The 15,482-nt window shown below is 36.3% G+C and overlaps 1 protein-coding gene across 5 annotated transcripts in view; it reads left to right on the top strand.

Annotated features, from left to right (window-relative positions):
• RPS6KA6 (ribosomal protein S6 kinase A6) overlaps nucleotides 1-15,482 on the top strand; it is a 171,442-nt gene that overhangs the window by 29,022 nt on the left and 126,938 nt on the right. For all 5 annotated transcript variants that reach the window (XR_003431008.1, XM_027097885.1, XM_027097887.1 and 2 more), the window contains exon 2: nucleotides 3,046-3,105. Coding sequence is in view for 4 of the 5 variants with exons in the window: in XM_027097885.1 (XP_026953686.1) it covers nucleotides 3,046-3,105 (60 nt within the window). In the remaining variant the exon portion in view is untranslated. The remainder of the gene's footprint in view (nucleotides 1-3,045; nucleotides 3,106-15,482) is intronic.

The following is a 15,482-nucleotide window of genomic DNA, read 5'->3' as shown; positions in this document are numbered from 1 at the left end:
TCATCACAATGCATTTAAAATTTATCCATGTTGTTACAAGTATCAATAGTCTTTTCCTTTTTATTGAGTAGTATTCTATTCTTTCTCCACATTGAAGGACATCTGGAATGTTTCCAAAAAAGTTATGAACAAAGCTGCTATACACATTCATGTATAGAGATTTTTATGTTAACATAAGTTTCCATTTATCTCAGGTAAATATTCTCTTACTGGTTTCTGACCTCCATGATTTCTCATAAGAAGTCTGCAGTTATTTAAGTTGATGTCTATGTAATGTGTTTTTCTCTCATTACTTTCAAAACTTCTTCCTTTTTTCTTTTGATTTAGAGTAGTTTAATTCAGGTATGTCTTGAGGTGGCTTTCTTTAATTTTATACCTTTTGGGTTTCACTGAGCTTCTTAAAACTGTAAATTTATAGTTTTCACCAAATTTGGGAAATTCTCAGCCTTTTTTTAAAAAAATAGCTTTATTGAAGCATAATTCACATATCACATAATTCACCCTTTTAAAACGGACAACCTTGTGTATACTTAGTATACAGTTCACAAATATGTACAACTATCACCACAGTCAATTTTAGAACTTCTTTGTCACATCAAATAGAAAGCTTTTACTATAGTTTTAGCTATCACCCCCATCTCCCCATCCCCCAGCCCTAAGGAACCACTGATTTACCTTCTGTCTCTACAGACTTTCCTCTTAACATTTTATGTGAATTGAATTGCCATTATTTATTTAATTTTTTCTGTGATGTTAATGATATAGATTTTAGATCTTCTGATATTGTTCCACATGTCTCTAAGACTCTGTTCATTTGCTTTTAATAATTTTCACTCTCTTCTTCATATTGGTTAATTTCTATTGATCTGTCTTCATTTATGATTTCCTCTGCCATCTCCATTCTTTTATTGAGCCCATCCAGCATTTTAAAAATATTTCATACATTGTAATTTTTAGTTTTAAAGTTATTTACATTTGATTTTTTATAATTTCTTTTTCTCTGTCTATAACTTTTAATCTTCCCATTCAAGTGTATTTATTTTCACCCAAAAGAGCATAGTTATAATAGCTGCTTAAAGTCCTTGTTAGCTATTTCAACATTGGAGTTGTCCTGGAATTGATACCTGCTGATTTTGATTGTTTCAGCAGACAGTCTGTGTGGTTAGGTTCAGACTCCCAAGTTTTATCTCTCCCTTTTGGATGTTGGTTCCAATGTTAAATATGTTTTCAGAGTGTTTGGGTCAGCACCCTGCATTTGCCACTTAGTGCCTGTGCTAAGTCAGTGGTTTAGTCTGAGACTTGAGCAGTGATTGATATTGCAGTTCCATTTTCAAAGCCTGTTTTAGACTTCTTTGGTTCTATTCCACACATGTGCAGTTTGCTGTTGAGGCCAGGACTGTGTCTGTTCATACACAGAATTAGGGAATATCCTTTTCCCATTTGATCTCCTCCATGATTTCCTCTACGGATTCTCCAGTTGACATGGACCTTTTATTCTTCTTCCTCTGACCAGAAATTTGAATTTCTTGCATAGTCTTAGCCTTTCATGCTGTTACATAGCTTTGCACTGTTGGGGCTGCCTGTTGGGGTGAAGTGAAGGAGAGAGTGAAAAAAACAACAACAGGGATTACTCCCCATACTATTCTTATACAAGCCTCTTTTTCTGGTTCCTCTGACCAGAGAGAGAGGTTTTCTCATGAATGAGGCTTGCCTTGGAGCAGGAATGGCAGTCAAAAAAGGGGAAAAAAGTGGGAAAGAAAGAAAACGTACGGTTCTCATTATGCTCACCAGCTTAAAAGTGTGTCTTTTTCTGGTCCTCTGTTTAGGAAGTGGGATTTCTCTTGGAAATTTTGTTCATACAGGTGTTCCATGACTCAGTCTCTCCTTGGTTCAAAATCAAGAGATAAAGGTGAAAAATAAACCCAAGAAACTCACCAGAGTACTAGTTACTATTCAAATTTTGATTTCCCTTCCTAATCTGCTTGCTATTATTTAGTTTTCAGAGTCCTCAGGTAGTTGCTTTTTGTGTTTTGTCCAAAGTTTTTAGTTAATAATCAGAGGAGAGATGGTCTTATTCCATCTTGGCTGTCGTCAGAAGCTCTATTTAATTTACTTTTTTCTTCTCTCTTTCTTTTTTAATATTTAAAAAATTTTCTGTGGACTCATAAATAGACAGTGGTAAAATTTATTTTTTAGACCATCTTGCTGTTGCTTAATTTTCAAACATTTTAAATCAGTGGTTGGCAGACTTTTTCTGTAAAGGGCCAAACAGTAAATATTTTAGGCTTTGCAGGCATAGGTTCTCTGTCAACTGTTCAACTCTGCTGTTGAAGTGAGAAAGCAGCCATAGATAACATGGAAACAAATGGATGTGTCTGTGTTCCAGTTAAATATTATTTATAAAAACAGTGGGCCAGATTTGGCCCATGGGCTACAGCTTGCAGACCCTTGATCTAAGTTCTCTATGCTTACTCATTCCTGAAGTATTGCTTGAAGAGTAGTATTATACACTAAGCTTTGTATTTTGAAATAATTTTGTTTCCATGGCCATTTATATTTTTCTCCTATAGTTTATTATTTCTTCTGTAGAGTAACTCAAATTTTAATTGAACTGATCGAAAGGAAAGGAATTCACAACAGTGCAATTATATGAAACTCTTCCCATCCTAATTTGCTTTGAATATATCCTCACAATAAATTTCCTCTGTGGTATTTTTCCTGTCTCATATATATTTGGTTTGGGACAGTCCTAGTGAATGTATACAGGTCATATGTTCAGTATATGTTCATTCACCATAGCAAAGCTCTAAACAATATGAAATGAAATACACAGCTCTGAAATTCAAGGATTTTCAAAGACAATCTGGAAATCATATTAATAATGTTCCTTTTTTAAGTACCTTCTATGTGTCCTTTGTCCTTTTGTGTTTCAGTAAGTGTGGATCTTGTTAAATTGTGAAGGGCAGTGCCTAGGGTTATATTTTTCTTAGTTACTACTCTTGTTCTATTACTCTTGAACTTCAGTTTTTGAACAATATTTTTCAGGTGAATGGTCTTAAAATGGTTGATGAGCCAATGGAAGAGGGAGAAGCAGATTCTTGCCAAGTAAGTACCCATGTTAACTTATTAAGCTACATTTTTAGACTATAAGGAAAGAGAATAATATGAAAGGAGAAAATCTATCAAAGAAATGTATTTAGGTAAGTTAATAAGCAAATTCAATTATTAATAAAACGGCAACAGTTCAAAATATAGGCCAGATTTTCTTGCCAGAAATTCTTATCCATAAAGTTTTTTTTAACAACTTTATTGGGGCATAATTTGCATGCCATGAAATTTATGCATTTTAAATGTAATGGATGAAATTTTTATTACCAGTATATGAGTAACTGGATTATTTAAATATAGAATCCACTGAATTAAATAAGACTGTCTTCAACTTTAGGGTAGAAAGGAGATCTAACGAGAAAACATTTAACTAAAAGGATAAACTGAGGTCATTTAAAATCTATTTCCTGGCTTTCAAAAAGGATTGCATGTAAATTATTTCAGAAATTTCTAACTAGTTTAAAAGACTGCTTAGCTATTAGGTCATTCTATGCAAGGCCTGCAATCCTAGTCTCTCATTTTACAAGATCTAGTTATACAGAAGAGAGTTCTTAAGATTTTAGGGAGGGTCTGACTAAAGTAGACATCCCCATCGATGTTGTTATTTTGATTATCATTTCTGTAGATATTTTCATAGAATTGTAGATTTTGTTTAAACCTGGAAGGAGCCTCAGAGATAGTATTCTATAATACCTTCATTGTATAGATAAGTCTACTGAGACCTGTAGAGGTTATTATGATTTATACTAGGCCATAAAACTAACAAGTAGCAGAATCAAGGCTTAATGACCCAGTGTGCCTCATGTTAGGCCAGTTGTGTATTGTGTAGATGCAAAGAAGTGGAAAATAAGGCAAGCACTGTTCTTTTCTTATTTAGTTGTGGATAAAATCATCCTTCATGTCTTTATTTTCCCCTGAAACCGGTTAAAGTGAATTTTTCTCAGATAGGAACCAGCAGAGAGATTAAAATTGGGTTTGTCCAAGACTCTCCTTTGAAATGTCCTATGTAAAAATCAACTTTCTCTGCAGATACTGACGTTATAACAATAATCTCAGTTCTGATTAACAAGATGGGAGGTAAAATGTTGTCATTTTAGCTTTTGTAATTTACATAATAACTTTTATGTTAATTTTGAATGTAATTAAATGTAAACTTCTATCAAAATCATCTAGAGCTTTATCTGCAGATCATATGCGCTAAGGCATAGTAATATTTATGTTGTTAGTTTATAAACAATAGAGTGTAAGGAAATACAAAGGCAATGGGGAAGTGTGCATTTCAGTATTAATAAATTAACAGAGAAATACCATGCCCCACAACACAGGAGGGAAAAAAATGTGTGTGTGTATGTATGCATGTGTACATGTGTAGCCAATGTAAACACATAGACATATACATAGGGTTATTGCTAAATATTTACCTTTCTAAATTTAATTAAAAAAATGATGGTACAAAAGAACTTATTTACAAAACAGAGTCACAGATGTAGAAAACAAACTTATGGTTACCAAAGGGGAAGGGGGGAGGGATAAACTGGGAGATTGTGATTGACATATACACACTACTATATATAAAATAGATAACTAATAAGAACCTACTGTATAGCACAGGGAACTCTACTCGATACTCTGTAATGACCTATATGGGAAAAGAATCTAAAAAGTAGTCGATGTATGTATATGTATAACTGATTCACTTTGCTGTACAGCAGAAACTAACACAGCATTGTAAATCAACTATATTCCAATAAAAATTAATCTTAAAAAATGAGCCAAGAAGTACAGTTTTAATGGAAAGACAGTAAAAATATAGTGCTCGATGTTAATGTGATTTACATTAGGCAGTCAACTTCAATGGCTAGAAAGGGGAATCTAAAGTTTTGCAGAATAAGGAACCTAGAATCACTTCCAAGGATTTGATTTAATTTGTGGCCTGAGTTATTGGTCCTTAAAACATTATGTATTTCTGCTGTGTGAGAGTTCAAATATTCATTTTGTGTCAGTTAAATGATCTGGGTGATAAGAAACACTAACCATATAAATTTTATTTTATTTTAAAATTATTTTGCCTTGCCTCACCTGGCTCCTGAGTCTAGCCCATAACTGATCACAGGGCCATGGGAATACTTGGTGCTGCGTGGATTGGATTTGACCAAAATCCTGGGTAGAGAACAGGGGAAAAGTGGGTTCCCAAAGGAAATTCTGGGAGCTGTTTTACCAGATGAGTGATGCTCCCTACTCTCTCTGAGGGAGGCAGGACAGAGAGAGCACTGGATTGAGAGGAGGCCTGGGTTCCCATTCTGGTTCTGCTGTGGACTCACTGTGTGACCTTGAGCAAGTTACTTATTAACTTCTCTGGGCCTGGCTGTAAAATGAGGGGATGAGGTGGGATGCTCTCTAAGGGACCTTCCAGCATCAACAAGCTTACCACTCGGGGGCCTTTCCCATCTGTTTAGTCCATCTGTTTTCTTGTGCCTCTAGATTCTAGTAGTAACAATCTTTAGAAAACCCAGTGGGTTTTTTGTAGGGAAAGTTTTGGAGAGTAGGGCTAAGTTTGGGAACTGTAGCAGGGCTAGAGAGGTTTAATTTTCCACATGAAAGACTGGGTTCATGGGAGAATTTGGGGCCTGAGCATATGTCCAGGGGCTACTAAGATTTAGGGCTTGTCTGCCACTGGGGTTAAACCTCACCCTGTGCCAGGTGTCAGGGCTTAGTATGTGGCCAGAGTTGGGGTCATTGTGAGCGTTGGGTTTTTTTTTTTTAATTTTCGAATTTTACTTTATTCTTTTATACAGCAGGTCCTTATTACTCATCAATTTTATACACATCAGTGTATACGTGTCAATCCCAATCGCCCAATTCATCACACACCCACACCCAAACCCTGCCACTTTCCCCCCCTTTGGTGTCCATATGTTTGTTCTCTACATCTGTGTCTCAATTTCTGCCCTGCAAACCGGTTCATCTGTACCATTTTTCTAGGTTCCACATATATGTGTTAATATACGATATTTGTTTTTCTCTTTCTGACTTACTTCATTCTGTATAACAGTCTTTAGATCCATCCAATTCTCAACAAATCACCCGATTTCATTCCTTTTTATGGCTGTGTAATATTCCATTGTATATATGTACCACATCTTCTTTATCCATTCATCTGTCGATGTGCATTTAGGTTGCTTCCATGACCTGGCTATTGTAAATAGTGCTGCAATGAACATTGGGGTGCATGTGTATTTTGAATTATGGTTCTATCTGGGTATATGCCCAGTAGTGGGATTGCTGGGTAATATGGTAATTCTATTTTTAGTTTTTTAAGGAACCTCCATACTGTTCTCCACAGTGGCTGTATCAATTTACATTCCCACCAACAGTGCAAGAGGGTTCCCTTTTCTCCACACCCTCTCCAGCATTTACTGTTTGTAGATTTTGATGGTGGCCATTCTGACCAGTGTGAGGTGATACCTTATTGTAGTTTTGATTTGCATTTCTCTAATAATTAGTGATGTTGAGCAGCTTTTCATGTGCTTCTTGGCCATCTGTATGTCTTCTTTGGAAAAATATCTATTTAGGTCTTCTGCCCAGTTTTGGATTAGGTTTTTGTTTTTTTAATATTGAGCTGCATGAGCTGTTTATATATTTTGGATATTAATCTTTTGTCCGTTCATTTGTTTGCAAATATTTTCTCCCATTCTGAGGGTTCTCTTTTCATCTTATTGTTTCCTTTTCTGTGCAAAAGCTTTGAAGTTCTATTAGGTCCCATTTGTTTATTTTTGTTTTTACTTTCATTACTGTAGGAGGTGGGTCAAAAAAGATCTTGCTGTGATTTATGTCAGAGAGAGTTCTTCCTATGTTTTCCTCTAAGAGTTTTATAGTGTCTGTTCTTACATTTAGGTCTCTAATCCATTTTGAGTTTATTTTTGTGTATGGTGTTAGGGATTGTTCTAATTTCATTCTTTTACATGTAGCTGTCCAGTTTTCCCAGCACCACTTATTGAAGAGACTGTCTTTTCTCCATTGTATATCCTTGGCACCTTTGTCATAGATTAGTTGACCATAGGTGCATGGGTTTATCTCTGGGCTCTCTATCTTTTTACATTGATCTATGTTTCTGTTTTTGTGCCAGTACCATATTGTCTTGATTACTGTAGCTTTGTAGTATAGTCTGAAGTCAGGGAGTCTGACTCCTCCAGCTCCGTTTTTTTCCCTCAAGACTGTTTTGGCTATTCGGGGTCTTCTGTGTCTCCATACAAATTTTAAGTTTTTTTTGTCCTAGTTCCATAAAAAATGCCATTGTTAATTTGATAGGGATTGCATTGAATCTGTAGATTGCTTTGGGTAGTATAGTCATTTTCAAAATATTGATTCTTCCAATCCAAGAACATGGTATATCTCTCCATCTGTTGCTATCATCTTTCATTTCTTTCATCAGTGTCTTATAGTTTTCTGCATACAGGTCTTTTGTCTCCCTAGGTAGGTTTATTCCAAGGTAGTTTATTATTTTTGTTGCTATGGTAAATAGGAGTGTTTCCTTAATTTCTCTTTCAGATTTTTCATCATTAATGTATAGGAATGCAAGAAATTTCTGTGCATTAATTTTGTATCCTGCAACTTTACCAAATTAATTGATTAGCTCTAGTAGTTTTCTGGTGGCATCTTTAGGATTCTCTATACATAGTATCATGTCATGTGCAAACAGTGACAGTTTTACTTCTTCTTTTCCAATTTGTGTTCCTTTCATTTCTTTTTCTTCTCTCATTGCCATGGCTAGGAATTCCAAAACTATGTTGAATAATAGTGGTGAGAGTGGACATCCTTGTCTTGTTCCTAATCTAAGAGGAAATGATTTCAGTTTTTCACCATTGAGAATGATGTTTGCTGTGGGTTTGTTGTATATTGCATTTATTATGTTGAATTAGGTTCCCTCTATGCCACTTTCTGGAGAGTTTTTATCATAAATGCGTGTTGAATTTTGTCAAAAGCTTTTTCTGCATCTATTGAGATGATCATATGGTTTTTGTTCTTCAATTTGTTAATATGGTTTATCACACTGATTGATTTACATATATTGAAGAATCCTTGCATCCCTGGGATGAATCCCACTTGATCATGGTGTATGATCCTTTAATGTGTTGTTGGAATCTGTCTGCTAGTATTTTGTTGAGGATTTTTGCATCTATATTCATCAGTGATATTGGTCTGTAATTTTCTTTTTTTGTAGTATCTTTGTCTGGTTTTGGTATCAGTGTGATGGTGACCTCATAGAATGAGTATGGGAGTGGTCCTTACTCTGCAATGTTTTGGAAGAGTTTGAGAAGGATGGGTGTTAGCTCTTGTCTAAATGTTTGATAGAATTCACCTGTGAAGCCATCTGGTCCTGGACTTTTGTTTGTTGGAAGATTTTTAATCACAGTTTCAGTTTCATTACTTGTGATTGGTCTATTCCTACTTTCCATTTCTTCCTGGTTCAGTCTTGGAAGGCTACACCTTTCTAAGAATTTGTCTATTTCTTCCAGGTTGTCCATTTTATTGGCATAGAGTTGCTTATAGTAGTCTCTTAGGATGCTTTGTATTTCTGCGGTGTCTGTTGTAACTTCTTTCTCATTTCAAATTTTATTGATTTGAGTCCTCTCCCTCTTTTTTTGATGAGTCTGGCTAATGGTTTATCAATTTGGTTTATCTTCTCAAAGAACAAGCTTTTAGGTTTATTGATCTTTGCTATTGTTTTCTTTGTTTCCATTTCATTTATCTCTGCTCTGATCTCTATGATTTCTTTCTTTCTGCTAACTTTGGGTTTTGTTTGTTCTTCTTTCTCTAGTTCTCTTAGGTGTAAGGTTAGACTGAGATTTTTCTTGTTTCTTGAGGTAGGCTTGTATAGTGATAAACTTCCCTCTTAGAACTGCTTTTGCTGCATCCCATAGGTTTGGGATCGTCGTGTTTTCATCGTCATTTGTCTCTAGGTATCTTTTGATTTCCTCTTTGATTTCTTCAGTGATCTCTTGGTTATTTAGTAACGTATTGTTTAACCTCCATATGTTTGTGTTTGTTATGTCTTTTTTCTCTCTAATTGATTTCTAATCTCATGGCGTTGTGGTCAGAAAAGATGCTTGATATGATTTCAATTTTCTTAACTTTACTGAGGCTTGATTTGTGACCCAAGATGTGATCTATCCTGGAGAATGTTCTGTGCGCACTTGAGAAGAAAATGTTACCTGCTGTTTTTGGATGGTATGTCCTATAGATATCAATTAAATCTATCTCGTCTATTGTGTCATTTAAAGCTTCTGTTTCCATATTTATTTTCATTTTGGATGATCTGTCCATTGGTGTAAGGGAGGTGATAAAGTCCCCCGCTATTATTATGTTACTGTCGATATCCCCTTTTATAGCTGTTTGCAGTTGCCTTATGTATTGTGGTGCTCCTGTGTTGGGTGCATATATATTTATAATTGTTACATCCTCTTCTTGAATTGATCCCTTGATCATTATGTAGTGTCCTTCCTTGTCTCTTGTAACATTCTTTATTTTAATGTCTATTTTATCTTATATGAGTATTGCTACTCAGCTTTCCTTTGATTTCCATTTGCATGGAATATCTTTTTCCATCCCCTCCCTTTTAGTCTGTATGTGTCCCTATGTCTGAAGTGGGTCTCTTGTAGACAGCATATAGATGGTTATTGTTTTTCTATCCATTAAGCCAGCCTGTGTCTTTTGGTTGGAGCATTTAATCCATTCATGTTTAATGTAATTATTGATATGTATGTTCCTATGACAATTTTCTTGTTTGTTGTGGGTTTGTTTTTGTAGGTCCTTTTCTTCTCTTGTGTTTCCCACTTAGAGAAGTTCCTTTAGCATTTGTTGTAGAGCTGGTTTGGTGGTGCTGAATTCTCTTAGCTTTTGCTTGTGTGTAAAGCTTTTGATTTCTCCATTGAATCTGAATGAGATCCTTGCCAGGTAGAGTAATGTTGGTTGTAGGTTCTTCCCTTTCATCACTTTAAGTATATCATGTCACTCTCCTCTGGCTTGTACAGTTTGTGCTGAGAAATCAGCTGCTAACATTATGGGAGTTACCTTGTGTGAGTTTTGTTGTTTTTCCCTTGCTGCTTTCCATAAGTTTTCTTTGTCTTTAATATTTGCCAATTTAATTACTATGTGTCTTGGTGTGTTTCTCCTTGGGCTCCTCCTGTATGGGACTCTCTGCATTTCCTGGACTTTGGTGGCTATTTGCTTTCCCATGTTAGGGAAGTTTTTGACTATAATCTCTTCAAATATTTTCTCGGGTCCTTTCTCTCTCTCTTCTCCTTCTGGGACCACTATAATGCGAATGTTGTTGTGGTTAATTTTGTCGCAGAGGTCTCTTAGGCTGTCTTCATTTCTTTTCATTCTTTTCTCTTTATTCTGTTCCACAGCAGTGAATTCCACCATTCTGTCTTCCAGGTCACTTATCTGTTCTTCTGTCTCAGTAATTGTTCTATTGCTTCCTTCTAGTGTAGTTTTCATTTCAGTTATTGTATTGTTCATCTCTGTTTGTTTGTTCTTTAATTCTTCTAGGTCTTTGTTAAACATTTCTTGCATCTTCTCGATCTTTGCCTCCATTCTTTTTCCGAGGTCCTGGATCATCTTCAGTATCATTATTCTGAATTCATTTTCTGGAAGGTTGCCTATCTCCACTTCATTTAGTTGTTTTTCTGGAGTTTTATCTTGTTCCTTCATCTGGTACCTAGCCCTCTGCCTTTTCATCTTGTCTACCTTTATGTGAATGTGGTTTTTCTTCCACAGGCTGCAGGATTGTAGTTCTTCTTGTTTCTGCTGTCTGCCCTCTGGTGGATGAGGCTATCTAAGAGGCTTGTGCAAGTTTCCTGATGGGAGGGACTGGTGGTGGGTAGAGCTGACTGTTGCTCTCCTGGGCAGAGCTCAGTAAACCTTGAATCTACTTGACTGCTGATGAGTGGGTCTGGGTTCCCTCCCTGTTGGTTGTTTGGCCTGAGGCAACCCAACACTGGAGCCTACCTGGGCTCTTTGGTGGGGCTAATGGCTGACTCTGGGAGGACTCACACCAAGGAATATTTCCCAGAGCTTCTGCTGCCAGTGTCCTTGTCCCCACGGTGAGCCACAGCCATCCCCCACCTCTGCAGGAGACCCTCCAACACTAGCAGTTTGGTGTGTTTCAGTGTCCCCTGGGGTCACTGCTCCTTCCCCTGGGTCCCGATGCGCACACTACTTTCTGTGTGCCTTCCAAGAGTGGAGTCTCTGTTTCCCCCAGTCCTGTTGAAGTCCTGCAATCAAATCCCAGTAGCCTTCAAAGTCTGATTCTCTAGGAATTCCTCCTCCTGTTGCTGGACCTCCAGGTTGGGAAGCCTGACATGGGGCTCAGATCCTTCAGTCCAGTGGGTGGACTTTTGTGGTATAAGTGTTCTCCAGTCTGTGAGTCACCAACCCACCAGTTACGGGATTTGATTTTACTGTGATTGCACCCCTCCTACCATCTCATTCTGGCTTCTCCTTTGTTTTTGGATGTGGGGTATCTTTTTTGGTGAGTTCCAGTGTCTTCGTTTTGATGATTGTCCAGCAGCTAGTTGTGATTCTGGTGTTCTCAGAAGACGGAGTGAGAGCACGTTCTTTTACTCCCCCATCTTGGTTTCTAATCCTAAGTGTTTCTCAACCATATAAATTTATCTTCCCCCTTTTTAATATTTTCATATATAGGATTTGTTTTTATTTATTTATTTATTTTTTGTTGTGGTTGTCTATTCCAATGTGATGCTGGCAGCTGTGTGTTTTTTTGTGGGTGGCTTTGTTTTTTTTTATTTTTTTACATAATGGTCGATTGTAGAGACTGCTGTATGATGCATAGATTCTTTGAAACAGTATTCTTTAAATTTGAAGTTTACCTATTGCCTATCCTGGCCTGATGCTGCTTTGTGATTGAGTGTTTTAGATAACCAGTCTGCTCCATTGAAATTATTGTCACTTTAGACTTTCATGGCCATTTGATTTCCTCAATTAAAACAAGCAAAATTAAATAAAATGCTTCCCACACTCCATATATATAGCATATGATTGGCAAAGCTGAATTATAGTTAATACAATTTTAATATGTCTAGATTTGTTATGAGGAATTTGTCCATCTCCCTGAGGGCTGAAGACAGGCTTCACATTTGGTAAGCATTCAGTAATAGGTCACTGATAAAACATACCTGATATCATATTTCACCATTTGGTCCCATAATTCTCCAAACACTCTCCAGGTTAGAAAAAATACATTATGATTTTTCATTAGTAGATGACTGAAATGAGTTAATTTTTTACATTGTCAAAATAAGCATAGGTATCATATTTGGTAGATTATGACCCATTTATATTTAATTTTGTGTGTGTGTGTGTGTGTGTGTGTGTTGCAAAGAGTGGCTATATCTTTTTTTTTAACAACTTTATTGAAGTATAATTGCTTTACAATGTTGTATTAGTTTCTGCTTTATAACAAACTGAATCAGCTGTACATATATCCCCATGTCTCCTCCCTCTTGCGTCTTCCTCCCACCCTCCCTATCCCAGCCTTCTAGGTGGTCACAAAGCACTGAGCTGATCTCCCTGTGCTATGTAGCTGCTTCCCACTAGCTATCTTGTTTACATTTGATAGTATATATATATATATATATATATATATATATATATATATATATATATACACACACACATGTCCATGACACTCTCTCACTTCGTTTCAGCTTACCCTTCCACCTCCCCATGTCCTCAATTACATTCACTACATCTGTGTCTTTATTCCTGTCTGGACTCTAAGTTTTTCAGAACCATTTATTTTCTTTTTTAGATTCCATATATATGTGTAAACATAAGGTATTTGTTTTTCTCTTTCTGACTTCACTCTTCATGACAGACTCTAGGTCCATCCACCTCACTACAAATAACTCAATTTCATTTCTCTTTTCGGCTGAGTAATATTCTATTATATATATGTTCCACATCTTCTTAATTCAGTCATCTGTTGATGGACACTTAGGTTGCTAACATGTCCTGGCTATTGTAAATAGAGCTGCAATGAACACTGTGATACATGACATTTTTTGAATTATGATTTTCTCAGGGTATATGCCCAGTAGTGGGATTGCTGGGTCGTATGGTAGTTCTATTTTTAGTTTTTTAAGGAACTTCCATACTGTTCTCCATAGTGGCTGTATCAATTTACATTCCCATCAACAGTGCAAGATGGTTCCCTTTTCTCCACATCCTCTCCAGCATTTATTATTTGTAGAGCTTTTGATGATGGACATCTGACTGGTGTGAGGTGATACCTCATTGTAGTTTTGATTTGCATTTCTCTACTGATTAGTGATGTTGAGCATCCGTTCATGTGTTTGTTGACAATCTGTATATGTTCTTTGGAGAAATCTCTATTTAGGTCTTCAATCAATTTTTGGATTGGGTTGTTTGTTTTCTTGATATTGAGCTACATGTGCTGCTTGTAAATTTTTGAGATTACTAATTTGTCTGTTGCTTCATTTGCCAATATTTTCTCCCATTCTGAGGATTGACTTTTTGTCTTGTTTATGTTTTCCTTTACTGTGCAAAAGCTTTTAAGTTTCATTAAGTACCATTTGTTTACTTTTGTTTTTATTTCCATTTCTCTAGGAGTTGGGTCAAAAAGGATCTTGCTGTGATTTATGTCAGAGAGTGTTCTGCCTATGTTTTCCTCTAAGAGTTTGATAGTGTCTGGTCTTACATTTAGGTCTTTAATACATTTTGAGTTTATTTTTGTGTATGGTGGTAGGGAGTGTTCTAATTTCATTCTTTTATATGTAACTGTCCAGTTTTCCCAGCACCACTTATTGAAGAGGCTGTCTATTCTTCATTGGATATTCTTGCCCCCTTTTTCAAAAATAAGGTTACCATATGTGACGGGGTTTATCTCTGGGCTTTCTATCCTGTTCCATTGATCTATATTTCTGTTTTTGTGCCAGTACCATACTGTCTTGATTACTGTAGCTTTGTAATATAGTTTAAAGTCTGGGAGCCTGATTCCTTAAGCTCGGTTTTTCGTTCTCAAGATTGCTTTCACTATTTCGGGTTTTTTGTGTTTGCATACAAATTGTGGATTTTTTTGTTCTACTTCTGTGAAAAATGCCATTGGTAGTTTGATAGGGAGTACATTGAATCTGTAGATTGCTTTGGGTAGTACAGTCATTTCCACAATATTGATTCTCCTAATCCAAGAACGTGGTATATCTCTCCATCTGTTTGTGTCATCTTTAAGTTGTTTCATCATTGTCCTATAGTTTTCTAAATAGAGGTCTCTTGTCTCCTTACGTAGGTTTATTCCTAGCTATTTTATTCTTTTTGTTGCAATGGTAAATGGGAGTGTTTCCTTAATTTCCTTTCAGGTTTTTCATCATGAATGTATAGGAATGCAAGAGATTTCTGTGCATTAATTTTGTATCCTGCTACTTTACCAAATTCATTGATTAGGCCTAGTAGATTTCTGGAGCACCTTTAGGATTCTCTATGTATAGTATCATGTCAGCTTCAAACAGTGACAGTTTTTCTTCTGCTTTTCCGATTTGGATTCCTTTTATTTCTTTTCCTTGTCTGATCACTGTGGCTAAAACTTCCAAAACTATGTTAATTAATAGTGGTGAGAGTGGACAACCTTGTCTTTTTCCTGATCTTAGAAGAAACAGTTTCAGTTTTTGACCATTGAGAATGATGTTGGCTGTGGGTTTGTCATATATGGCCTTTATTATGTTGAGGTAAGTTCCCTCTATGCCTACTTTCTGTGGGGTTCTTATCATAAATGGGTGTTGAATTTTGTCCAAAGCTTTTTTTCCATCTTTTGAGATGGTCGTATGGTTTTTCTCCTTGAATTAGTTAATATGTTGTATCACATTGATTGATTTGAATATGTTGTAGAATCCTTGCATTCCTGGGATACACCCCACTTGATCATGGTGTATGATCCTCTTAATGTGCTGGGGATTCTGTTTGCTAGTATTTTGCTGAGGATTTTTGCATCTATGTTCATCAGTGTTATTGGCCTTTAGTTTTCTTTCTTTGTGACATCTTTTTCTGGTTTTGTTATCACGGTGATGGTGGCCTCCTAGAATGAGTTTGGGAGTGTTTCTCCCTCTGGTATATTTTGGAAGATTTTGAGAAGGATAGGTTTTAGCTGTTCTCTAAATGTTTGATAGAATTTTCTTGTGAAGCCATCTGGTCCTGGGATTTTGTTTCTTGGAAGGTTTTTAATCACAGTCCCAATTTCAGTGCTTGTGATTGGTCTGTTCATATTTTCTATTTCTTCCTGGTTCAGTCTCAGAAGGTTGTGGTTTTTAAAAATTTGTCCATTTCTTCCAGGTTGTCCA

Source organism: Aethalodelphis obliquidens, unplaced genomic scaffold (genome assembly GCF_003676395.1).
Source record: "Aethalodelphis obliquidens isolate GAN/ISIS:26980383/991018 unplaced genomic scaffold, ASM367639v1 scaffold117, whole genome shotgun sequence".
Classification (NCBI taxonomy): Eukaryota; Metazoa; Chordata; class Mammalia; order Artiodactyla; family Delphinidae; genus Aethalodelphis; species Aethalodelphis obliquidens.
Note: the sequence above shows the minus strand (reverse complement) of the source record. Positions and strands in the feature narration are given on the sequence as shown.